The sequence below is a fragment of the Podarcis melisellensis genome, assembly GCF_964234715.1.
Source record: "Podarcis melisellensis genome assembly, chromosome: 8".
Classification (NCBI taxonomy): domain Eukaryota; kingdom Metazoa; phylum Chordata; class Lepidosauria; order Squamata; family Lacertidae; genus Podarcis; species Podarcis melisellensis.
Window position 1 is genome coordinate 11,795,129 of NC_138540.1, and position 26,340 is coordinate 11,821,468.

General features: G+C 45.9%; 1 protein-coding gene across 29 annotated transcripts in view; it reads right to left on the minus strand.

The window, feature by feature from the left end:
• Positions 1-26,340, minus strand: part of EIF4G3 (eukaryotic translation initiation factor 4 gamma 3) — a 79,156-nt gene that overhangs the window by 47,687 nt on the left and 5,129 nt on the right. For 14 of the 29 annotated variants that reach the window (XR_014171254.1, XM_081923110.1, XM_081923098.1 and 11 more), the window contains exons 2-4: positions 13,374-13,449; positions 5,112-5,255; positions 2,506-2,610 (exon numbers count right to left, since the gene is read on the minus strand). Coding sequence is in view for 21 of the 29 variants with exons in the window: in XM_081923110.1 (XP_081779236.1) it covers positions 2,506-2,508 (3 nt within the window). In the remaining 8 variants the exon portion in view is untranslated. Of the gene's footprint in view, positions 1-2,505; positions 2,611-5,111; positions 5,256-13,373; positions 13,450-17,012; positions 17,218-26,340 lie in introns of those variants that run through there. The other 15 variants (XM_081923095.1, XM_081923115.1, XM_081923113.1 and 12 more) reach the window with 9 other exon arrangements.

Genomic DNA, 26,340 nt, shown 5'->3' on the forward strand with positions numbered 1-26,340 from the left:
ATTCTCTGCCTATCAATTCTGCATGCAGAATGTAAGCCAGCTCTAGCAAATGCTTCATTTAAGGTTCTCAAAAGAGGGATTCTTTTTTCTTTTCTTTTTTAGGGAATGGAGTGGACCACATATCAAAATATCAGTCCAGTTGCAAGAGTTTTGCTTTTTAAAAGAAGCAAAAAGAGGTAGGCTGCATCCTGTGACTGCAAAGCTAAAATTCTCTGAGATTATTCCTCAGCCTAGCAAAGGACACTGCTGGTGATCCAGGGCAAAAAGGAAGAAGACTAGCATGTCCTTACATGAAATGGCCCAAGAGACCTTGGCTGGCACTGCTGCACGTTCCCATCTGTAGAGCTTCCTTCTAAACACAACATGCTTTTGAGTCACATTATGAATTAAAGCAAACCCCCATCTCCTCCCACTCCATTGATGAATTGCCACAGCAGGCACAAAACAAAATGCTTTTGGGCACTGGGGACAAAAGGACAACAGTCAACATGACTTTTCCTCAAAAGCCCACACTGAAAATGACATCCCACATGCTGTTTTCTATGGCAGCACACTGATGACAGCGTATTACATCATGCCATATTTACATGTGATATGGGATCCAAGACACGCTGCTTTATTAAAGCAGAGTCTACCATCAGAAGTGCTGTGGAAGGCTGAGCAAAGAGTTGGAAGAGACCCTGAGGATCATCTAGTTCAACATCCTGCAACGCAAGAATATGCAGCTGTACCTTACAGGGATTGCCCCTGAAATCTTGGCGTTATCAGCACCATGCTCTAACCACACTGTTACAGCCAAGAGGGAACCAAGCTGTAGAGAACTCTGGAAATGCCTTGCAGGAAAACATGACTCACTTAAGGCACCACATAGGAGAACGCTACTCACCAAAGCCTATGGCACAATTCCCAATGCCGTTTCCACTACTACTATACTTTACCCAGCCAAATGGGACAGGAAGGGGACAATCCTAGAGTAAGCCACATAGGAAAAGGCAGCCAAGGTCACAAAACTCCAGAGTCATGAGTGGGTGTGGAATTTCTGAAATTCAGAATCTCTTCATTTCGGAAGGCAAATTGCTGGTTCTGGGCTACCTGAATATTAAACAAAGTCTAACTACATTCTTGGGAATTAAATAATAAACCTCCTATTCATGAAAGCTTAGAAAACTGCAAAAACCCTTTCAAGTAGGACAATAAAAATATTTTTCCAGAAAAGCATCATGTAGATAGGGGACGTTTTATTCTCCGCCACTCAGAGCATCATCAGTTGGGCCAAGAAAACTCTAAATCAAGGGGTAAAACACTCAGATACTCAAGTGGGACACCTTTGCAAGAACTCAACAGGGCTGCACGACTATGTTAACCACAGAACAGCTTTGTTACAAAAGTTAAATGTCTTCTATGACCCATTCTCTGTTAACCCACTTCCCTCCCTGTCTATGCCTTACAGCACCACTTCTCTATTCTCCCTTTGTGAGCCTCTCTTTTCCCCTTTATGTGCCACACCATGTGCTTCTGGATCCAGGAAGACAAAAGGAGCAACAGAGAAGTCATGATGCAAGCTGCATTTTCCTGTCCCCACCCCTTTGGACCGCTTTCAGTGGACCTTGGATAGCTCTCCGCGGCTCCCACACACCAACACATCATAAAGGTTTGGAACCGAAACTTTCCTATTTTAATTAAACACCTCCCTAAAGGAAACATTTTGAACCTGAGCAATGAGTGAGCGCCAAACCAAGTATAAGCGACTTTCAACGCAAGACCAGCCCTCCCTCGGCACTGCCAAACTGAGGTTAGTGCGAAAAGCTTCACTTTCTGACCTCCTCACATGCAAAATCCCTTATAAGCAATCCTGAATAAAGGGTGTGGAGGGAAAATGGAATCCCTGCTGTTTGAGGGACAGCCCAAGTAGTCAAGAGGGTGGCACCCAATGCTCATCCTACTAAGAGTAGACCCACTGAAGTTAATGGGTACGACTAATGATAATTAATTTCAATGGGTGTACTGTGTGTAAAACAAATGTTGGACACAACCCAGAGTGTATGGGGGAGGCAGATGTGGGCCGACAGGTACAGCGACTGCCAATGGCTGGGAACACAGGTGGGCCTTTAAAATGCTAAGCCACCATCCTCAGACTGGACACGAAGCTAAGACTCTCACCCTGCACATCTACGCCTACTCCAAATTTGAAACTTTGCCATAGAATTTAACACTTTCCAAGACAGAGCAACAGCTTTGAAGCAAAAAGTCCAGATGGCATGGTAAGATGCCTCAAGGGCAAAATACTGAACGGAGCCCCTCCACACATCTCAAGTTCTCAACGTGTTTTTAAGGCTCCCCATGAACATTCCTTCTGCCCTGAGTCTTCCACGCCTTTGCAGGAGGGGCCTCCCCTGTAAGCCACAATGGCCCCACCCTAAATGAGATGTCCACCCATTAGAAAAACAAGAGCCAGGCTTTTCCAGCGGGGCATCACTTAACCTTTTTTTCCCTCTTGTCACTCACCATCCCACATCCCAGAATCCTTTGCACCAGTTCCCTTGGATCTTCAAAAAGACTGCTGGCTCTTGGGTGGGGTGGAAAGCTTCTGTCCCTCCTCCCTCCTGGCTGCTGGAGCGAGAGTGAAAGAGAGCGACAGAGTAAGAGAGAAAGAAAGAGAGTGACAGAGAAAGAGACAGAGAGAGGGGGAGAAGGGGGTGGGGAGGACGAGAATGATGGCGGGTGGGTGGGGGATGGACAGGGGTTGGCACATCTCCACGTCAATGCTCCGTTCTCTCTCCCCTTCTACCAGGCTGATGGGAGCAGATGCATCCCCTCCAACTTCTCAAAATACCTTCTACACACCTGGATGGGGACGACCTCCCTTTCTACCTGCCTTTTTACAATGGGCTAAATGAACAAAAGCATCCCAGGGACATTTCTACCCATTCTTCCCCTACTCTAGGACTAGGGAATTGTTGTCAGCAGAGCTTGGTACTCTAGATAAAAGGGTACCCGTTAGTAGTGACCTGTCCTGTCATTATGCTCTCAGTGGCTTCAAGTGCAGGACTCTGCTAATCTCAAAACAGCAATGTGAAAGGTCTGTGGACCAGTTGCCATCAATTCTCAACGCCCCCTGCAGGAGACCAGCTCCTTTGTTTGACACCCACCTCTCCAAGTCTCCTGTGAGGTTGCAGGGATCTGAATGGGGAAACCAAATGGATCTATGCAGGCAACCCTTTTTACAGAACAAGCTACTATGTAAGACTGCCTCTCCAGGGGGGAAAACGAAAAAGTGGAGAAATACGATCAGTTATCAGAGACAGGTGACCAATACATTTTCCTATGATCAGCACGCTACACTCATGACAACATCCCAAAGATGAATGTACAAGACTTTATATATTCTTATGCCATGTATCAAAAATGTGAATTACTTTTGGTAAATTTAGGCCTGTGCCCTGGAAAGAAGCAAGAGTGCATATCCTGTTAACAACTGAGAATACGGGCAAAATATTGGTTAACAATTGCCTTAAGCCCTGAGTGGGTGAGCAATGGATCCCCCCTTTTTGTAAGTGGAGGAAGCGGTGGCATTCAAAATTATCTGGACCCATCAGAGAAAGATCTATAACAAATGAACAAGAAGTGCCTCTTGTTGGCAGACAAAGAATTGCAAGACCTTCTGAGGCGAGGAGGACACCCCTTGCTTTTGTTTAGAACCAAACTAAGAAGACTAGCAGACTCTGTGCAGGGCTGACCTGCCAGACTTGGCCGTGACTTAAGTTCAGGTAAGAAATCTGGAGAAAGCGTTACACAATCAGAGGTGCAACATTCGGGAGTGACTTTCTGTGGAAGAACCTCACTGTACTCAGGACTCAACTGATAAATTCGTAAGGAATATTTGCAGTTTTTTCTGATGCCTGGAGTTGGCTTTCATCTCTCTTCTGAAATACTGGGGATTGACACAGGAGTTGGAGGTTGTGGAGATGCAGCTGGGCAGGGTAGCTGTTTCTGGTGCCCACAACAGTTACTACAGTAGCCACTCCACAACTTTCAGAGCACTTCTTTGGTTAGGCTCTTAACACACAAGACTACACAAAATCCTTTTCTATCAATAAACTTGGCAGCAAGTTTTGAGCTGAACTGGTGGGGTGTCATGCCTACTGTCACATGATGCACATGTCAAGTCCACTGGAAAAGGTGCAACAACTTGAGTGACTCATGCACTGTCTGGCTGGAGGAAACAGATGCAGAGGGTTCTCTCATGCCTGTATAAAAAAAGCTCAACCTCGCCTCACCCCCAATTCCTCCTTTACTAAGGAACCAAAATGGGGCCCTGCTTCACGCTTGAGGGTCTGGAAGTTATCATGGGAATCAAAGCAGCTGATTATGTTCCAAGCAGGATTTCAAGCACCAGCTCATCTGTCCGAGAAACAAGACTTCTAGTCTCATGCAGGAATCTACAGAAACAAAGAAGGGGCCAATGCCCCCTCCACTTGTATGCTTCTGAAAGCTCCCACACACTCTGCCTTGAGGCATCATTGCCAAGGAGGCCTTGGTGCTCAGCAGCTCACTGCCTGAAGCTGCCACAGGTCACATTGCCTAGGCATGAGGCCCACCCTTGGACAGCGCATCTGCCCTACCTTTGCTGACTACAAATACATTCCTCCTCTGCTTTGCCACGTCATCCCTCGTCTCTTGGAAACGTTTTGAGGAATTAAGTGATTAAAAACAAGTTATGCTTTTCAATTATCTAAATTCCTTGTCCACGTGTATTATTTTTACTGTGTCCGTTTTCTCTTTCAGCACATGCAATGAGTGCTGGTCAGAAAAGAAAAATGTACCTGCCTAAAGGCATGTTATTAAAATCACTGCCACTTAGCAAAAAAAGAGCGCTTAGTCTGACACGAGAGGCGTCCCTGCCAATTTCCAATTGAGGGGGTTGGGGTGGGGAGCACCCTAAAGGGAACCCCTCTCCTCTTCCCCTATCCTTGGCCAGCAAGAGGAAGAGCAGCTCAAGTGAAAGTAGCATGCAGACCAGGGTTAGCACTGCGCAAAACCAAGATCTCACCCACACCCCATAAACTTATAGAAAGGCAACTCAGACCTGAGAAGCAGGTGCCAAACCTTACCTGGGTGAGGCTTGGGGAGGAGGCATGTCCTGGTGGCGTTGCAGCAAGGGATGGGTGCCCCTTGCCTATTTCATGTGCAGAGTAAGGGGAGGGGGCAGGAGGGCCTGGCTGTCTCGCAACCTGCGTGACCTGTGAGGAGATAAACTGTTAGTAAAACCAGAGATTAGTAAAGCTCCCTCCATGGGGGTTCATTTACATGCTGAGGCTACAGACCTGGGGAGGAAAAGGAAGCGATCCATCCTTTGGCTCACAATTAGCTACCACTGGATACACTCACCGTCTCTCTGGCCACCCGTAAAAAAGGACAGGGAGAGCATGACGCTGCAGGAGCAGAGCTTGTTCACACGCCTTATCTTGCATCTCAGAACTTGAACACAGATGAGGGGTACATCTCCAATGGCAAAAGGGCGAGCCTTTCACCTGGTCAACATTGCCTTGCTTTGAGAAATCTTTAGAGCTTCAGTAACGAGAAGGCACTTATCTTTCCTTGTAAAACTTTCCACTATTTCCCAATGCATCCCTGTCCTTGGCACATGCTCGGTCCGCATCAAGCAGCCAATGGAAACAGGTGGCTGGCAATTATTTTGGAATTCTTAAATTCCTATTTGGCCCTGAGACACACTCAAAGAGGCTTCCCCCCAAAAAGATAAATCCTACAGTTTGTAGCCAATGCTAGTCCTACTCAAGAGTAAAGCTAATGAAGCTATTGGACACAACTGATTTAGGTATACACCGAGTGAAACTTAGCTGGATGCAACCCCATAAAATTGTACTGAAGGAGCACTAAACACAACCCTCATTGCAAGTCAAACAGCAGCACTCTGAAGCTGAAAGTGGGCACAGAAGTCACTCAATGCCTGGCAGAGAAGAAAGACTGAAAGCAGGCCTGAAGGTGGTCTCCTTAGAAGGAAGTCCTAGGACACCTGATGATGCAGGTGAAGCAGCTCATCTTCCAAGAGGCGACAGAGCTGGTAACAGCAGCTCTCCCCATTTGATCTTTCACTCGCGGACTGGAGGAGCAACTTGGGAAAGGTGCTCCTGGAGAGATCCAGAGCCCAGGCTGTGCAGGGCCTGATTGGTCCAAACAATTGGAAAAATTCAATATGAAGACATCAAGTTTTAATATTTTAAATCCCCAAGGAAAGAGATACTAATCTGAAATCACTTGGTTCAACCAACTTTCCCAAATTTTACTTTATTGTTATTATTTACTAGATTCTGAGTAACTTACAGTATATGTAAAAACACAGGGTTGTCTCCAACAAAGTCCTACCCAGAGTAGACCCACTGAAACTAATGGCCCTAAGTTAGCCGTGCTTATCAATTTCAATAGGTTTACTTTGAGTAGGACTAATATGGGATACAACCCATAAGCATTAAGCAAAACATATTGTACTATCAGCACATTCACACAGAAACATATGCAATTCATTAAAAAATAATCATAATATACGAACCCACCCTTCCACAGCAGAAACAGAAAGCTTTGGCAGCACGCTAACAGATTTTGCAAATCATGCAATTGCAATCAGTGGCTGTGAACTATCCTTTACCAACCAGATATATAGGACTACAAATCCCATTTTCCACAGAGAGCTCCAGCATGACACAAGAGCTTCAGTCCAAAATTTCTAGAGGGCACAAGGATGGTGACGGTCACTATAAACAAATTAATGCATGTTGGTTTGCAACTAAATGAAACTTTTAGACTACCTACCTAGTAGCATACATAAAGGAAAACCTTTTGTATCTGCTCAGAGGCAATAAAGGCGGGGAGCAATCGCAAAAACACTGTGATTTCTGTGTGGTTCTATATACACAAGCGAAGATACTAAGGGAGAACACTGAAAGGCCACAAACCAGTGGAATGAGATGCCCTGGTTTGTGGGCCAAAGTCCCAGAACTGCACAGTAGCAAGGCAGGTAATTACTGAACAAAAACTGCTTTTCTCCACAACATTTGGCTGCTAGAGTCATAAACACAAATGAATTTACTGTAACGACACATTACTTATTGAATCATGCTTATAATGCTTGGCCTGAGAAGTCAAAACACCCCGCCATGGAGTTTCCTTTTGCACAGAAAAATGGGCTTTAATTTAGTGTATATGAGAGAGGGTCATGGGCTCCAGTTTTAAGAGGGTAGGGCACAATTTAATCCCACAGCGTGCAAAACAGGGCAAAAGCCTGAGTCCTAAAATTTCCGGTTTGAAACAGTTGTGAATATTAACCTAAAGCTGAAGCTGACAGAAAATGCACATCGCCATAGATGTCACCTGATTCAGGAGTGCCCTTAACCCATGGGTAGGCAGCCTAAGGCCGGATGCGGCCCAATCGCCTTCTCAATCCGGCCAGCGGACAGTCCGGGAATCAACATGTTTTTACATGAGTAGAATGTTTGCTTTTATTTAAAATGCATCTCTGGGTTATTTGTGGGGCACCGGAATTCGTTCATTTCCCCCCAAAAAATATAGTCCAGCCCATCACATGGTCTGAGGGACAGTGGACTGGCCCACAGCTGAAAAAGGTTGCTGACCCCTGCCTTAACCCATGAAAATTATTGTCAGAGGAAGTGTAACATAATCATAATGCTTTATTTTATATTTTTGTAGACTGCTCAGAGGTTTTCTTACAATCAGGTAGTATATAAATTCTCTTAAATAAATAAATATCTCCAACACAAACAAGAATGTGTCAGTCTATTCTCCATATCCAGATCAATGTATCATCTTGTCTGGATTCAGTTGCTGCTTTGAACACTGAAAACCTGTTCAAAACACTGCTGTAAATTTTTGTTATATTTTTCATAGCAGAATGCAAGTATAGTAAATAAGTTGTTCTCTTATTGTAAGATTATTCAGTTAAATTAAGTGGCTAATTAAGAAACTTGTGCTTGTGTTTTCTGTAATACAGAACCTTACCTTGAGCTCCCTGCCCCCCATTGGAAATGTACTTGAAATTAATTCCACAATAAATACAAGATCGGATACATTAAAGTGCCAGGAAGAAGGCATTATCCTGAATGCCACCCTTCATTACTTAACGGATCTCTCTCTTTCAGCATTTTCTCTTGGGGAAAAACTCCACCCACCTGTAACAACACCAGCTTCCACCCAAAAGGAGAAGCAGAATTGATACAAATCCAAAAAGGACAGAAAAACACTGCTGAGGGTTTTGCAAATGCCACTTTTATGAGTTAACTCCGCACCGTTTGCCAGTAAAAACAGGCTTTTCTCCACTGGGGGAAGGCTGCAAATCTGTAAATGGGATCTTAACTTTGCAGCTTTACAGGGACAAAGCAAGACTGGGCTGCCTTTCCTGCCAGCCGGCCCTTTGTGATCTGACAAAATGGCTGTCTGTGTAGGAAGTCAATGCAGACTGGGCCAGAGGAATAGTGCAGCGTGTCTGTCACTCTTGATTCCATCACAAAGTGTGAGAGATTCTTCACCTTAGGGATGCTTCTGCATTCTACCCTGAAAACCTATTTCAACAGCCCTTTAAACACCCAAACCACCTAAGATTAGAAAAACAACAGCTGAGAGGAGGAAGGCAGTAAGGAAGCCCCACAAGAGAGAGGCCCTCCAGTCTCAAGAGCCCAGCGGGAAGCAAGAATTACCAATAGTTCTATTTCCCCAAAGCTGAGGCATCACAGGAGCAACGGCTGGAAATGGTCCCAGGAGCTTCTGTCTGTGTGTGTTTCTATGCTGACAATACCTAGGAGAGCAAGAAAAAGGACACAAATCCCAAGACCCTCATGGAGCTCAAACTAAGGAGCTAAAGGAGGCCCTAAAAAGATACCCAGCCTTTGGGCTGCACCGCCCAATCTCCTGAGGTAGTCCTGGCTGTTCCCTTCAGAGTCATAGAACTGCATAGAACTGACTGGCTACCAATTCATAAAAACCAAAAGTGCTTTTTGTTGGGAAAGGAAAGCTGCTGCTCACCTAAGGGGCTCACTGTCCACTAGCAGAAGCACTGGCAAAGGTGCTCTTGGGGGAGAAATCATAATGGGGAGAGGTTCCCTCTCTTTCGCTTATTTCAACTGTGTCAAGGTGGCTGATCAGAAACAAGGAGACCCAAGACAGGAGGCAGAAACTCTTCAAGAGACACTTCAAACAATGCCAATTAACACATCTGATTCAGAGGCTGCATTGCTGGATTCCTTTTGAAGAGAGGTGCTACACTAAATGTTAGCACCTAACTTATGTGCCTCTTTGATCAGAAATTATGCACATTTTGCAGGTATAAAGAAAAACCTAGAATCCAGCCAGCATACAAACTGGCCCTTGATTTTAGAGCACAGCACTGCAGTTCAGTAGCAGCAGCAGGAAAGGTCTGCTCTGTTCTGCTTATGAAGCGGCAAGAGCTGCTTAGATCACAAGAGACCAAAGTTTTCGAGAGGATGCTGGAGATTATTGCTGTGCCTTTGTTTAAATGACACCCATCTCTTAACAAGGGGCTGTAAATCCTTTGGCTCAGATCTTCAGAGCTCTACAAGTCAGCCAGCTTTACCAGTTACCTTCTACAGCAGGTGTAGGGAAATTCTCTGCATCTGCTCAGGGAATAAGTAGGCTGGGCTGGGAGAGGGCAATGGGCAGGGCCTACAGTGGGACCTCGCAAGACGAAATTAATTTGTTCTGCGAGTTTCTTCGTCTTGTGGATTTTTCATCTTGCGAAGCACGGATGCACCCTGGTATTAACGGTTTTAAGAAAAAGGAAACAAACTCGCAAGACGTTTCGTCTTGCGAAGCAAGCCCATACGGAAAATTGTCTTGGGAAGCAACTCAAAAAACGAAAAACTCTTTCGTCTTGCGAGTTTTTCGTCTTCGAAGGCATTCGTCTTGCGAGGTACCACTGTACATTCAAAGTGGGCAGGGCTAAAGCATCATTCATAGAATCATAGAATCATAGAGTTGGAAGAGACCACAAGGGCCATCGAGTCCAACCCCCTGCCAAGCAGGAAACACCATCAGAGCACTCCTGACATATGGTTGTCAAGCCTCTGCTTAAAGACCTCCAAAGAAGGAGACTCCACCACACTCCTTGGCAGCAAATTCCACTGTCAAACAGATCTTACTGTCAGGAAGTTCTTCCTAATGTTTAGGTGGAATCTTCTTTCTTGTAGTTTGGATCCATTGCTCCGTGTCCGCTTCTCTGGAGCAGCAGAAAACAACCTTTCTCCCTCCTCTATGTGACATCCTTTTATATATTTGAACATGGCTATCATATCACCCCTTAACCTCCTCTTCTCCAGGCTAAACATGCCCAGCTCCCTTAGCCGTTCCTCATAAGGCATCGTTTCCAGGCCTTTGACCATTTTGGTTGCCCTCCTCTGGACACGTTCCAGTTTGTCAGTGTCCTTCTTGAACTGTGGTGCCCAGAACTGGACACAGTACTCCAGGTGAGGTCTGACCAGAGCAGAATACAGTGGCACTATTACTTCCCTTGATCTAGATGCTATACTCCTATTGATGCAGCCCAGAATTGCATTGGCTTTTTTAGCTGCCGCGTCACACTGTTGGCTCATGTCAAGTTTGTGGTCAACCAGGACTCCTAGATCCTTTTCACATGTATTGCTCTCAAGCCGGGTGTCACCCATCTTGTATTTGTGCCTCTCATTTTTTTTGCCCAAGGGCAATACTTTACATTTCTCCCTGTTAAAATTCATCTTCTTTGTTTTGGCCCATTGTTACAACACAGTTGCTATTCTCATCACATTTTTATTTATTGTATACATTATTTATATAACTGACTTTTCTTTTTCTTTTTTGTTGTAATTGTATTTTGACTAACCTGTACTTTTATTGACAAATAAATAAATATGGAAGGAAAACTGAAATCTAAATACAACAAACACTGTAGTATTCTGGTGAGGGAGAACCCACCATTCTATATCTGTCTTTATGGTTTGCAAAAGCTATCCAGACTTCTCAGGCCAATACCGTATTTTTCGCCCTATAGGACGCACTTTTTCCCCTCCAAAAATGAAGGGGAAATGTGTGTGCATCCTATGGGGCGAATACAGGCTTTTGGTGAAGCCTGGAGAGCAAGAGGGGCCGGTGCACACCGACCCCTCTCGCTCTCCAGGCTTCGCGGACCTCTCCACAAGCAGCAGGAGAGCTCCCGCTGCTTGCGGAGAGTGGCCTGCATGCTGAAGCCTGCGCGCGCTGAGATCAGCGCGTCCAGGCTTCGCGGTCCTCTCAGCAAGCAGCGGGAACCAGCACTGGGCTCCCACGGCTTGCAGAGAGCTGCCTGTTTGGGGGCTGGGGTCGGGGGAAGCTCGGGCGGGCCTCCCCCACCCCAGCCCCGCACCTGGGGGGAAAATAATTTCCCCCCCTTTATTTCCCCCCCAAAAAAACTAGGTGCGCCTTATGGGACGGTGCGTCCTATAGGGCAAAAAATACAGTAATTATAAATGATACAAAGTCATTGGTTGCCTTGATCATTGGCCTCAGCCCTGTATACCTGAAGGAGCATCTTCACCCCCACTGTTCAGCTCAGACAGAGGTCCAGCTCCAAGTACCTTCTGGCAGTTCCCTCACTGAGAGAAGTGGCGCTACAGGGAAGCAGGCAGAGGGCCTTCTTGGTAGTGGCGCCCTACCATCAGATGTCAAGGAGAAGAGTAACTATATAACCTTTAGAAGACATCTGAAGGCAGTCATGTATAGGGAAGTGTTTTAATGTATAATGTTTTATTATGTTTTTATATATGATGGAAGCCGCCCAGAATGGATGGGGCAGCCCAGTCACATGGGTGGGGTACAAATAATAACAACAACAACAACAACAATACAGTCATAATTACAATTAATAATAATAATTATTATTACTACTACTATTTGCTTGTCATGGGACACACAGACTGACAAGCTGTCAAAGACACCAGAAGCCAAGTGATGTATTTTGCCAGGACTGTTCAAGGTGCCTGTATAGGTGATTGTGTACTGTATTCCTAAATTGCACCCTCCAGTTACCAGAGCTCTGTCATGTGTTCAGCTCTCAAATTATGACTATCATTCTACCAACCAAAAAGGAGGGAATTTAATTTCCATCTCACAGTGGAAAAAACAATGGCCCCCAGTAACACTCTGGGTATTTGTAACACATGCATGTTTTCTCAGAAGTTACGCAGTCCTTGAGAAATATGCCTACCAAAGACTTTGGAAGATCTACTTAAGTTATTTCTGTATTTTTTCTAAAATGCAATTTAGGCAATGCACAAGGATACAACATAGGTCACATTCACACCATCCATTTAAAGCACATGCCCCCCCCAATAAACATGGGAACTGTAGTTTACCCCTCCCAGAGCTACAATTCCCAGCACCCTTAAACTATAATTCCCAGGATTCCTCAGGAGAAGCCATGTGCTTTAAATGCATGGTGTGAATGTGACCTCTGTAATGAAAAAATAAACAGTGTTGGTGGCCATCTGGGCTAGTTCATTAGCAGTGGGTCTCACTGCCTTGATGCTCATATCATGCCTTTAAAAAATGCAGCATTTTTCTCACAGCTCAGTAACAGTCACACAGCCAAATAGCCCGGCCTCCTGACCCACATCTTTGGCATAAACCCGGAGTGGCTAGATCAGCTAATCCTTCCTAATCTCTTTTCTGGAAGAGTCACTTCACTGTAGGTTACCTGTTCAGAAGCCAGGCACAGAAGACACCTCTTGGGCATCCACCATTATGGGCAAAGAAAGGCAAACACACACAGAACCCACAAGACACCATTTGAGGAATGAGAACAATTTAGCACCACAGTCAATATGTGGCAGACTCTTTCATTCTTGCCTTCCATAAGAACTCATTCCTTTTTTAGTGTAACTCCAGCAACTATGTTAAAGAGCACCCAAAAGACTTTAAGAACTTTTGCAGCTTATATTGAGGAGTTGTGATTGCACTGCAAACATGTTATCTGAATCAGGTTTCACCTGCCAAAGATACTGGGCAGAAGAGGCCTGAATGAGGGCATCTTCCTAAACCAGCAGTTTCTGTTGAGAAAGTTCAACTCTGAATTATTCATTTGCTTATTTTGAATTAAACAAGTGGTTTTAAAACAGAGCTGCTTTTCTAAATGAAGATTACACACTTGAGTCCCAGGATTGTTCTGTGGCTGGAGGCAGCTAAACTTTCCACACAGCCCAACAAAGCTCTAAGTGCTCATATCCAGCTGATTAGCTGCAGGAGGAAAAGCAGTGTTACTTAAGCAAACCACAACTACACAGGAACCAAAGAACTTGGCAAAACTGCTGGGGAATACTTACAGTGCTGTACACAGCTGAGACGGTTGGAGTGAAGATTCGATCCTCCAGGGGCTGCTGCACAGGTCCCCGGGGGATTCTGCAAAGCAGCAAATCAAGGAAAACACAAAAGTCTAGAGGAAAGTGTGTTTGGCAGGAAAGAAACATGTGAAATCCTTTGCCCATACTAGCATAAAAACAAAAGTTGTTACCAAATGCCAGAAACCACAATGAAAAGGGGCTCACATTCAACACTGCAGCTGGAATAATTTCTACGGCCGAAAACTAGCTTCCCAGAAGATGTGACCAGATACAGTAAAACAAAATCAATAGACCTGAGTAAATGAGAGATCTAAGCTGAGAGTTGTAACAGACGACCCAATTTTTATTTTCAATATAAAATGGCCACCCTCTTTCAGTCACCCAGGAAAACAACTCGTCAGCTGCAGATCCGTCTGACGAAGGCCAGGCCTGAGTCTCCAACAATGCAGGAAGAAAGAGAGAGAGTGTGCATTTATGTCGCTGGCATTTCACTCTATTAATCCTTTTCCCTACTTAAAAGTAGTTCTGGGAACTAGAATTCACTTCTTAACAGGCTGAGAATTTTGTAGCTTAAAGGAAAGCTGCCTTTGATTGGCTGCCCTAAACTTGCAATTAAAAGAGCTGCAATAATCCAGAATATCCACACTGTAAATAAAGGTGTATCAAAAAAGGTTTTTTTCTAATGCCACAGAAGGATAACAATAAAAGGTTTGGTAAAATAAAATATATGTGATTCAGCAATTAGAATCCTCTGCAACAGAATTAAGCTCTCTCATAAACTACTAGTTTCCTTCTTAAAGCAGTGTGGTCACTTGCTAAGAGGTTCAGAGGATGAATTTCCGCCAGCTTATAAAGAACTTCCTATCAACACAAGGAGGCTCCCACACTCATTATGAAGAGAAGAATGGTCAGGCAAGAGAGGAAGGAAAAAGCGTGTTGTCCCTAAAATTGACTCAACTTAAACTGAGCTCCAATTAAAAACCCAAAAAACAGGCAGTCTTTCTCTCTAGAACAGCATGCTTCCATCAGAGTGTGGTTCAAGTCCTGGAGATCCAGGGCAGTAAACACCAAATTGCAGATTATCACTGTGAGAGCTGTTTCCTAGTTCTGCTGGATCTCTCAGCGGCGTTTGATACCATCGACCATAACATCCTTCTGGACAGTCTTGAGGGGCTGGGAGCTGGGGGCACTGTCCTACAGTGGTTCCGCTCCTTCCTCCTGGGCCGTGTTCAGAAAGTGGTGGTGGGGGATGAGTGTTCAGACCCCTGGGCTCTCACTTGTGGGGTGCCTCAGGGTTCTGTCCTCTCCCCCATGCTTTTCAACATTTACATGCAGCCGCTGGGAGAGATCATCAGGAGGTTTGGGCTGGGTGTTCATCAGTATGCAGATGATACCCAGCTCTACCTCTCTTTTAAATCAGAACCAGTGAGGGCAGTGAAGGTCCTGTGTGAGTGTCTGGAGGCGGTTGGAGGATGGATGGCGGCTAACAGATTGAGGTTGAATCCTAACAAGACAGAAGTACTGTTTCTGGGGGACAGGAGGCGGGCAGGTGTGGAGGATTCCCTGGTCCTGAATGGGGTAACTGTGCCGCTGAAGGACCAGGTGCGCAGCCTGGGAGTCATTTTGGACTCACAGCTGTCCATGGAGGCACAGGTCAAATCTGTGTCCAGGGCAGCTGTTTACCAGCTCCATCTGGTACATAGGCTGAGACCCTATCTGCCTGCGGACTGTCTCGCCAGAGTGGTGCATGCTCTGGTTATCTCCCGCTTGGACTACTGCAATGCACTCTACGTGGGGCTACCTTTGAAGGTGACTCGGAAACTACAACTAATCCAGAATGCGGCAGCTAGACTGGTGACTGGGAGCGGCCGCCGAGACCATATAACACCGGTCTTGAAAGACCTACATTGGCTCCCAGTATGTTTCCGAGCACAATTCAAAGTGTTGGTGCTGACCTTTAAAGCCCTAAACGGCCTCGGTCCAGTATACCTGAAGGAGCGTCTCCACCCCCATCATTCTGCCCGGACGCTGAGGTCCAGCGCCAAGGGCCTTCTGGCGGTTCCCTCATTGCGAGAAGCAAAGCTACAGGGAACCAGGCAGAGGGCCTTCTCGGTAGTGGCGCCCACTCTGTGGAACGCCCTTCCAGCAGATGTCAAAGCGTTAAACAACTACCTGACATTCAGAAGACATCTTAAGGCAGCCCTGTTCAGGGAAGTTTTTAACGTGTGATATTTTACTGTATTTTTGGTTTTTATGGAAGCCGCCCAGAGTGGCTGGGGAGGCCCAGCCAGATGGGCGGGGTATAAATAATAAATTATTATTATTATTATTATTATTATTATTATTATTATTATTATTACTTTTGAAAAGCACCAAAAGATAATATTACTACTCAAATGCAAGCAGCTAGACCACTCTCCCATAAGGTGCCTGTCCTGTCCTGTTGCTTCTGTGTCTATTCTCCCTTAAATTTTATCAAACCACAAAACCAGAACCTATCCAAGGCATTTGAAAATCCCTGACAACAGCAGCAGCTGACCTCACACAACCGGAACTGGGACCTTTGCACTCAGCTAAGAGACAATGCTGGTTTCTACACACCATCCCCAGGAAAAAGAACCTGACAGGGAGGAACTCTGTGGCCTGGAGCTTACTGAGGTGGTGGTAGCTGTACGAACAGTCTGCTACAGTGGAGAGAAACCACACTTACAAACCTTCTAGAAATAGTTAACAAGCGAGGAGTCAAGTTTACCGGAGTGTAAGGATGAAAGCATGGGAGACAATTGCTCACCCTGGTTGCCCACGAACATTCCTGCCACAGCAAACAAACAGACCTTCATGTTGGGATCCCACAGGACTTGCTGACTTATGTGGCAATGGACTGAGCTCTGCAAACCTTGTGGGGCTCCCCTCCCACCTCCTGGCATGAGGTAAAGTCAGGCCCTCATCATTCCAGAACTATGAACACACAACATTTCCACAAAAGCTCCACTGCAATTTGAACCTCACCTGGCAAGGGGCCAGAACTTCCCTTCTGCCCCCGCCCCTCCTGCATGCTGGCTTGGACTAATAAAATACACCCCTGAGATCTTGACGGCAAGCCAAAATCTGCTCTGGCTTGTTTACACAGCTGCATGCCCCGTCCAGCACCACAGGGCAACAGGCAAGAGTGAGGCAGAAGCGTCACCTAGCCATGGCTACTTTGCAGGAGCCCAGCCAACAGAACCCTTCTAAACTCTGCTTGGACATGAGCCTCTACCTGTTTGTGGACAGGAGTCACAAGAAGATTTAGGCAGCAACGTCTGTTACCAAGGGGGAACACTGAGATGCCACCCACACGGAAGGAGGGCAATGTGGCCATTTTTCAGCACAAAACACCTCCCAGCTCTGTTGGGATAGCAACAGCAGTGCCACTCCTTTGTCTCTCCAATTTAGATATCTGAAGTCGCCAAAGAATGTGGAGCCTTAACCCTACACAGTCCAAAATTTAAAGACAAAGCAGGATATAATGATCAAAGAGAAGCAGAGTGAGCGGCAGCCTTTCTGAACCAGGCGCCTTTCAGCTGTTTTAATAAGACCATGCCCATCAGCCCCAGACAGCAAAGATTGAACCCAACTCACCTCATACACATTGCACTGGCGACCTTCAGGCTGTGAGTTTGGAAGAAATCCGAGAACAGAATCCCAGGCTCACTTCATGAGGTTCTCAAATACAATCCCACACAATGGTGAGTTGGATTAGAAAGTTCCATGCCGGCCCCTAGTAAGGAAGTCCGTTTCTGACAGAGCGACCGGTTCACCGGCTGCCTTCTGATCATCAAGAAACAGTAACTGGAGCTGACAAACAAGGCACATGCCTTAAAAATATGGAGCCCACCATGTGACGTATCACATCACAAAAAGCAGGGCAGTGACAGAGCAGAACACGTGCCCTCTGTATTTTGAAATCCAGGCTACATGATCCTTGCTTAATGTACACTATTTATTAAGAAGTCAAGAAATGGGCTGAACAAAACAGCCTCTTTCCCCTGCAGCCAAGCACCGCTCCTGTTTCGTATTCCCCTTGCATGAACTTGCATTACACCCACATACAAAGCAGCCTCGGCACTGACCAGCTTCCTTCTTTCTCTGCTCCTTGGAGCAATTTCCAAGCTACAAACACTGGCAAGGTTAATAATCAAAGTCGTTCCAACTATGAAGACAAATAACTCACAGTTAAGCTTTGCTTTTTTTTTTTAAGGCAGGGAGCGCCTTCACTGAGAAATTCAGAATACATTTAGCAAACTGTCAAAGAAAGTGGAGCTCAGATACATGTTACAATGCAGCAGCAGCAGCAGCAGCTGGAGCTGTTTTTCCAGAGGTTCAGGACCCAGGAGGCCTACAACCAAAGGGAGGTGGGGGGAGGCGGTAGGCCAGCTACACAGACCCGTTGTCAAGTGACCATCCCTGATCTGACCAAGCAGCACAGACTCAAGCAGCTACAATCACCTGCTTGGCTGCAGGTCTTTATAAACATTTCAGCAGTTCCTTGAGACGTAGCAGCGGCACCAGAAAAAGGGGGTGGCAAAGCACTGTCTGGGGTGTGTGGGAAGCATGTGGAAAGAGTCTTTCTAGCAACAAGGAGGGGGCAAGCTACCTATCTTCTTCCCCACTGGTGCCACATATGATAGGATGAACCCACAGAAAAGTGGCTCTCAAAGAGCTATTACAATGTGTGAAGGACACCTCGGGATACTGCAAAAGCAATATGCCCTTTTTTAGGGATTTTAATGCATTTTCACAAAAGCAGCTTCTAAAACGGGGGTTCATAGCCCATGGTAACTTCCCGGTGTAAGCGGAGAAACGCAATTGCTGGAGCATACCAGACAGAGGGGTGGGTAAACACTTGAGTCAGTGCAGGAAGGAGGACTTCCTGCTTCCCACTAGCAACCGTTCACCTCGCACTAGAAAATATTGGGGCTTACCTACATTAAATAACAGAATTTTAAAAACCTGAGAATATAAACAAATAAACACCAGAGAAGGAACAGATGATGCAAACCCTCTTAAATTAAAATGGTTTTAACCAGGCACCAGAAACTCAGCAGGGACAGTGGCTGCCTTGACTTCTATTGGGAGGGAGTTACACCGACCTCAGCCCACAATACTGAAGAGATGGCTTCTGGCTGTCATGAGTCATGCTTCTGGTCCATGGGGGATCACTAACAGCATTCTTCCAGAAGATCTCAGTGACCAACCTGGGGTGTATAGGGGAAGGCAGTCCTTAAGGTATTGTGGGCCTACGTTGCCCAGGGCTTTATATACTAAAACCAGAACCTTGAACCTAGCCCAGCTACACTTTCGAACAGCACCTCCCCTGCACTGATCCTATGTTACTTCAGATGACGCCTGGGAGAAACATATTTTGTCAAAGGATAGGAGAGTTCTTGCTTAAAGCAGGCACACACCTGCTTAACAAGGCTTGCTATGCCAGGAACACCACGCTAAATTCACTTCCTGGATTGTGCACAAGAGATTTCATTTCTATACCAGGGAATTCAAAAAGAGATGGCACCTTGCAGAAAGTGAACTGTTTTTCACATAGCAATCATTTCTAGTCATTAAATACCTGCCAGCCATAAAAGATTAAACTACATTCTAGTACTGTTTATTAATTAGATGCCATGAAAATTAATTATTAAACTGATGGAGGGTGTCATCATTCATGCCCCTGCATTCTTCCACAGGAATATAACAACCTAGTAGATCAGGCCAGCAAACGATCAAGCACCCTATCCCCTACCAGACACCGCAATGGGAAGCCTGCAAGCAAGACCTGAACACAACAGCAACACTCTCCCCACTTGAGATTCCCAGCAAATGGTATTCAGAGACATGCTGCCTGCAAGAGTGGAGGTAAAGCATATCCATTAGGGCTAGTTGCTGACTCACCAGCAATCTGTTACTTGAGGACAAAGAGGAAAGGGACAGTAGCAAAAAATGGCAAAATGCACACATGGGAACTCAACACACACACACACACACAAAATTGTTTTGCTATTTAGCAATTCAAACTAATATAATCAGAGTGCCAGGCCACCTTGGCTACACCACCCTAGTACTGCAAAAGCCTACAAGGAGCAGACCTATCAGAATGACTTAGAAGATCCTAGCACTGCTTGTGGAGATATCTGCCATTCAAGTCTTAAGGCTTGTGATACAAAAGGCTCAAAGGAGTGTCACTCCTCAGCTACCATGAAGCCCTGGGATGGGGTGGGTTTTATACCCACAAAAATTAAAATGACAGCTTTTCAAGCCCATCATCCATTGTGAAGGGGCAGAAGCACATTGTCCGGTGGAAGTCACTTAAACCAGCAAGCACCTTGCCTCCGTGGAGAGGATTACTACTGATCAGGGCATAGACCTGGTTATGGCGAGATCAGCCAAATATCTGTTCAGGAGCACCGCTTCCTCTCCAGAAGGATGCAGAAATATGAATGGAATATACCCCTGACTCTCGCTACAACTGTGCAACATTCATTAACAATCAGAGGAGGGAGCAGGGAAGGGAAACTTGGGAGCATTAACAAAAGCTCAGGGCCTGAAAGAACTCTTTGTCTCCCTGGTCAATGCCAGTCTTTTGAATGGCAGAGCACAGAGCAGAAAAAGAATGAGGGAGAAAGGGAGGGGAGGCAGGGAGGGAGGGAGACCCACTGGGCCAGCTCTTCAGGGGACATCTCCTCAGCTGCCAGGCAGAAAAGGACTCTTGCATGAGCATCACACGGCCTCCCAAGCAGCCAGAAACACAGGCATTGTCCACTCACAAGCACAGCTTGATAGAACCAACACATTTTGCTCTTGTTCCGCTAGGGAGCTCACATTCCAGGAACAGAACGCCCTATCCTGCATCAAGCCACAAAGTGAAAAGTGAGGAAAGCAAGTGACAGGAAATGTACGATCCTGACCTTTTCTTCATAACCTGGGAACCTTTTCTTCATCTCCTTCTGGAGAGATTTGTGAAAATACATAATGCAAGACTCCAAGAGTTAAGCGCCATTTAGAAGCAAATTGTGGTGTTAACAGAGACTGAGTCTGACCAGAATACTTTAAACAACAAAACATTGAGATCGCTGAGTGTCACCACATAAACCCAGTCCTTCTAGCTCAAAGAAATAGCTTCAAAATAATGTCAAAAGGCAACGTGTAAGTCTTGTTTCTTCTGATTAGCATTCACGCCCAAGGGTACCATTTAAAAAACCAGGTCCCTGCAATTATTTGACTGCATTCCAGAGGCTCTGTTCACAGCCAAGAGAGGCTTAACCCCAGGCCATCCTAAGAAGAGCTTAAGGTTATGAATTCACCCCACAATTTCTCTTCATGACCTCACCACCTTCAGTTAAGAATGATAATGAAACCTAAAATAATAAGTTCCCCACTGTCCTGGGTCTTAAAATAAAGGAGCATGCTAGGCAAAGCCAGTTACAAATGTGACTGCAGTTCATTTCAAGGCACAGCCTTGTGGCTTCAGCAGCAGTTGTAAACATCTATTGGCCACATCTGGACTTCATGCCAAGCTATAGTTTAGTGACCTCCAGGTTCACATGCTCCACTGCTGCTCTTTGTCCAACATGGTTTTTCCCTTCCACTTTGGCTTATGAACTGATGTTGCTCTAGACAGACAAACAAACTCGACTTCATGTTAACTATGGTTTGTTTCAAGCATGCCTCGTCTTGGCCACATGGGGGTGGGAAGAGGAATGGGGAGCATGTGAGCCTCTGGCTCATTCACATGCTCTTGCAACCAGTGTTAGAAACTGAGATGTGAAAGGTGGAGGTAAATGGCACCTTAAACCTAGGTTATGGGCACAACGACAGATTTTTTTTTAAAGAAAAAATAATAATACAAAGCTGAAAATGAATGAACTGAAGCTAAAATAGTGTGTTCATTTTTCACATGGTGTAGTCCTTCCCCTGCCCACCCTCCTAATATTCTTAAGTGGGTCTTTCTCCAGTCTTCAGAGAATAGCTGGAAGTGGGGAGGCAGAAAAAAGGTCCTCCCTTCCTTCCACTCTGCAGTTTTAATCTGAAATCTTAGGTGCAGTCAGAAACTGCTCATGCTAATGAAATTCCTTGTCGCAAAATACACCTAGGACAATGTGAGTTTCGAACACTGCTTCCAACCTGTAGCTGTCCAGGTGTTCTTGAAATTCAGCTTCCATCATCCCTTATTACTGGCAAGCTGACCAGTACAATAACTGGAGGGTGGTGGACTTAGTATAACTCTCAAACATGACCACTGTGCCAGGTTCTAATGGTAACTTTTTGAAGTTCTTCACTCCAGTATTTTTAGCCTTATTTATTAGAGTTGTTACTCTCTAATGAGGTTTCAAGGCAAGTCCCAACCTATTTAAAAAAACAGCATTAAAAGAAGCTTAGAACAAATTAGTCACAGGAATAGGTTCTTGAAAATCTCTCTCTCTGGTGTCAAAGACCAGCTAAAGAGGTGTATCTTCACACATGACAAAAACTACATAATGAAGGAACCAGGCACACCTTGATGGAGAGGGAATTCCATAGCTTAGAGGATGCCACAGAGAATGTGTTCTCTTGGGTTGCTACACCCAAAATGGATGTGGATGGGGGAACTACAAAGAAAGTCCCCTCTGCTGATCTTAACACTTGGGAGAGTGAATGCAGAGAATGCATCAGAGCTAAGGCATGAAGTGGTAATTGTGAGATCTGTTGGTTGAAGTTGTAAGACATGTTCTTGGCTGATCAATGCCTCACACCAAAGGCTTGCATCAAGCTGGACTGTATGTTATTTGGGTAAACACAACCTTCCAATCAATGCTTTCCAAATAACTCATTTTCTAATTTTGCAAACTGTACCCAAGTCCTGCATCGTGCTGCTTCTGTACTCCTCCTCAGAGTAGAAAACGAAATTCCAAAAAACTCCCATTTTCTACCAAAAAAAATAAAAATAAAAAGTAAAGCTGAGCACAAGGGAATGATGTTCTTTTTAGGTGCAAGTCCAGTCACCTACCCTTCACACTGCCAATATTACCCTGACCCTAAGATTCAGATTACAGTTTAAATCCCACTTCGCCCTCACCTTATTAGAAATTCACCAGGCACTAGGCTGTTTTGCAACTGTTGTGGGTCCAATTGCGACCACATGGAGATCTCTGGACCCCAGGTTGGCGACTGACATCTCCATCTGGCTTACCCCTCCAGCTTTCTTAAGCAGGTAAGAAGAGTTTATTCACTGAAATTTATATCCCATCCTTTTCTCCAGTAAGCACATGGTTCACCTCTCCTCCCCCCCATTAATCCCTACAATGACCCTGTGAGGTAGGTTAAGAGGCTGTGACTGGCCCAAGGTCATCCAGTGAGCTTCTTGACTGAGTGGGGATTTGAACCCTGATCTCCCAGGTCCTAGTCTAACACTCTAACTGCTACACCACACTGGTTTCCTAGAGTACTTCTGCTATTGGGCAGGTAGGTAAACAAATATGGGGAAAGCAAAATGTCACTCAGAGAAGGATCTGAACTATTTTCCTTGAAGCTTGAATTTTATTCTGGATTGGTTTATACTGTATCATGCTTTAATGTGTTGTAAACTGCTTTGAGGTTTTTTCTTTAAAATATAAAGCGGTACAGAAATGAAATGAATAACAACAAATATAAAAATAAGCACCACAAGGGGGAAAATGGCACCTAGACATTCCGTTTTGGCAACTGCAACCTAGAGTTAAGGTGCCATTTGCCAATTAGCTTATATATCTGAGCTTCTAACACTGGTCCAGGAAATTACTTTACATTCAACCAAATGTTTGGGTACCAACTGAAACCGAACAGGCACTGAGCACCTTGATATTTAGGGAGCTACTATAGACATCTCTGCTTAAGAAGGCTTTCCCTGAAGTGTGGCACAGCCATTTTATAGAACAGTAATTGTCCAACTGTAGAAACAGCTTTACTGTTTTTACTCTGCATCGGTCTCTTTTGTATTTCATCTTGTTTTATCTTACTGTACACTGCTTTGGTAGCATATGGCTGTGAAGTTGTTTTTTTATATAAATCTAAATAGCAATAGTAGTAATAATGAGGAAAAAATGTCTGAAGATGATAAGATTATGCTCAAAATGCACCTCAGATATTTAGTGCTACAGCAAAAGAGGCCTTCTCCAACCCTGCTTTTCTTTCCAAATAAGTCATTAATACAGATCCATGCAGATCCATGGGAAGAACATGTAAGCTCAAATGGATCATGCCCAGAAGGAAATGATTTAGCAATGCAGCCGCTGTTTACAGGATCAGTTTCTCAAAGCTGCAGTCTGAGCCTAAGCTTCATGCTAAGAGAGCAGTTGCTTTTTTGGGAATGCAAAACTTGGGCTCTCCCAAACATACAAAAACCACCTCAAATTGAAGAATTTAATTCTCATTTCAGGACTCAGAAAGAATACTCCCTCGCTAGCCATGAGGTCTTCCCAATAAGCGAGCAGGGAGAGAAAGGTACAACTTTTATTCTCAAAGGCATGTATCTGCAATATGGCTGAAGTTCCAGTAGTGCTCCAGCCTGCTGGCAAATGCAGAAGCACTGCAAAAGAAAAGAAAAAATGACATCAAAAATCCTCAACCACTAAATCAGGAGACCAAGCAAATAGTCTCTGGAACTCTGTGACAATGTATCTTTGATTTCTGCCCAAGCCAGATGGCCACAGAATTACTGATGCTTCCCAGATCAGAGTCTATCCCCACAATCAGACCAAAGCCAATGCAAGGCATGAGAGCAAGTCCATCAAAAATCCCCAAAGCAACTAGAATGTCTGTGATGGTGCTGAAGGCAACCATGCTGCAACTGACATATTGAGCATGGGAATGGGATGTTGAGGGGATGTGAGCAAGTGGCAATAACTTCCATCTCGCAGTGTTCTTGCCATTTTTCTTCAGGTGAAGTTTTCTTCAGAGTTGCTCTGCTGCTCACTTTCAGCATAAGAACATTAAGGACAGCCACACAGCTGGGTCAAGCCAAACAGGGCCCTCCTGGTCCAGTCCCCTGTTCTCAAGAGTGGCTAAGCAGCTGCCCCAAAGGGAAGCCCACAAGCAGGGCCTGAGCACAACAGCAGCAACCTCCCCACTTGTGATTCCTAGCCACTGGAATTCAGGGGCCTACTGCTTCCGACAGTGGAAGGAGAACATAGACATTGTGGCTAGTAGCCACTGCTAGCATCTAGCAGAGAGAAAGCATGGGGAAACCGCATTCAGCACCATCAGTTAAGAATATGAAAAACAGGAATCCCCAAGCTACAGCTGAAGGTGTGTGAACAGATGACGAAAAAAATACAGGTGGACTGCCACTCTCCTAGTACAGTGGTACCCCGCAAGACGAACGCCTCGCGAGACGAAAAACTCGCAAAACGAAAGGTTTTTTCGTTTTCGAGTTGCCTCGCAAGACGAATTTCCCTATGGGCTTGCTTCGCAAAACGAAGCTTGCCCCGGGGACAGCGGGTCTTCTCTTTTGAAGCAAGGGGCGGCGGGGAGATCGCTTCTCCCCACCGCCCCTTGCTTCAAAAGAGGTCCGGGGGCAGCTCTTCCCGCTGCCCCCGGACCTCTTTTGAAGCAAGCGGCTGCGGGGAGATCGCGTCTCTCCGCAGCCGCTTGCTTCAAAAGAGATCCCGGACCTCTTTTGAAGCAAGCGGCTGCGGGGAGATCGCGTCTCTCCGCAGCCGCTTGCTTCAAAAGAGATCCCGGACCTCTTTTGAAGCAAGCGGCTGCGGGGAGATCGCGTCTCCCCGCAGCCTCTTGCTTCAAAAGAGATCCCGGACACCTGCCCCAGCCGCCGGGCTTCGTAGCGCTGCTGCGAAGCCGGGCGGGGGGCGGGAACACCTGCCCCAGCCACCCCGCTTCGGAACGCTGCTCCGAAGCGGGGTGGGGGGGCGGGAACACCTGCCCCAGCCGCCGGGCTTCGTAGCGCTGCTGCGAAGCCGGGCGGGGGGCGGGAACACCTGCCCCAGCCACCCCGCTTCAGAACGCTGCTCCGAAGCAGGGTGGGGGGGCGGGAACACCTGCCCCAGCCGCCGGGCTTCGTAGCGCTGCTGCGAAGCCGGGCGGGGGGCGGGAACACCTTCTGAAGGCGGGCGGGGGGCGAAAGTCTTTGTCCCCCCTGCCTGCCTTCCCAGGGGCTTTTAAATCGCCCCGGACAGCGGAGAAGTCCTCCGCTGTCCCAGGTTTTTTAAAATGCTGGGGGTGGGAAGAAAAGCCCTTGTCCCCGCCCCCCAGCCTTCAGAAGAGGTCCGGGGACAGACTGTCCCCGGACCTGGTCTGAAGGCGGTTTCCCTAGGAACGCATTAATTGATTTTCAATGCATTCCTATGGGAAACCGTGCATCGCAAGACGAAAAAACCGCAAGACGAAGAGACTTGCGGAACGAATTAATTTCGTCTTGCGAGGCACCACTGTAAATAATTCTTGGGGGCCACAATAGGTGATAGGGAAATAGGAAGTGACTTCGACAGGTGGACCCATAACTAGTGTCCCCTTACAGCTGAGGAATCAGTGATATACTACTACATCCTTTCTCCAATTCTCATTCGCTCTTGCACAGACATTAAGCTATAATGGAAGACTGAAAGGTAACACAATTCCTGCAGATCTGTACTTTTTTATTACAACTAGATGTCTCCTGACCAACCAAGCTAGAACTATCCCTTGAAGAGTTAAACTAACACACCATTTTGCTTTGGAATGAAGGCATTCACATCAGACAAGACTATGTTTGCGTAGCAGTGAGGAAGAACTTCACAACACAACCACAAGGAACTGCAGGACAAAAAACAACAACCCTGTGTGGTTTCACTGCTCCAATTATGGGTATTTAAGGTCCCTTATGAGTCTGACAAACTAATGTATCAGGGTGGTTTTTTTCAAAGGAACTCACAGGAACTCAGTTCCAGCACCTCTCAGGTGG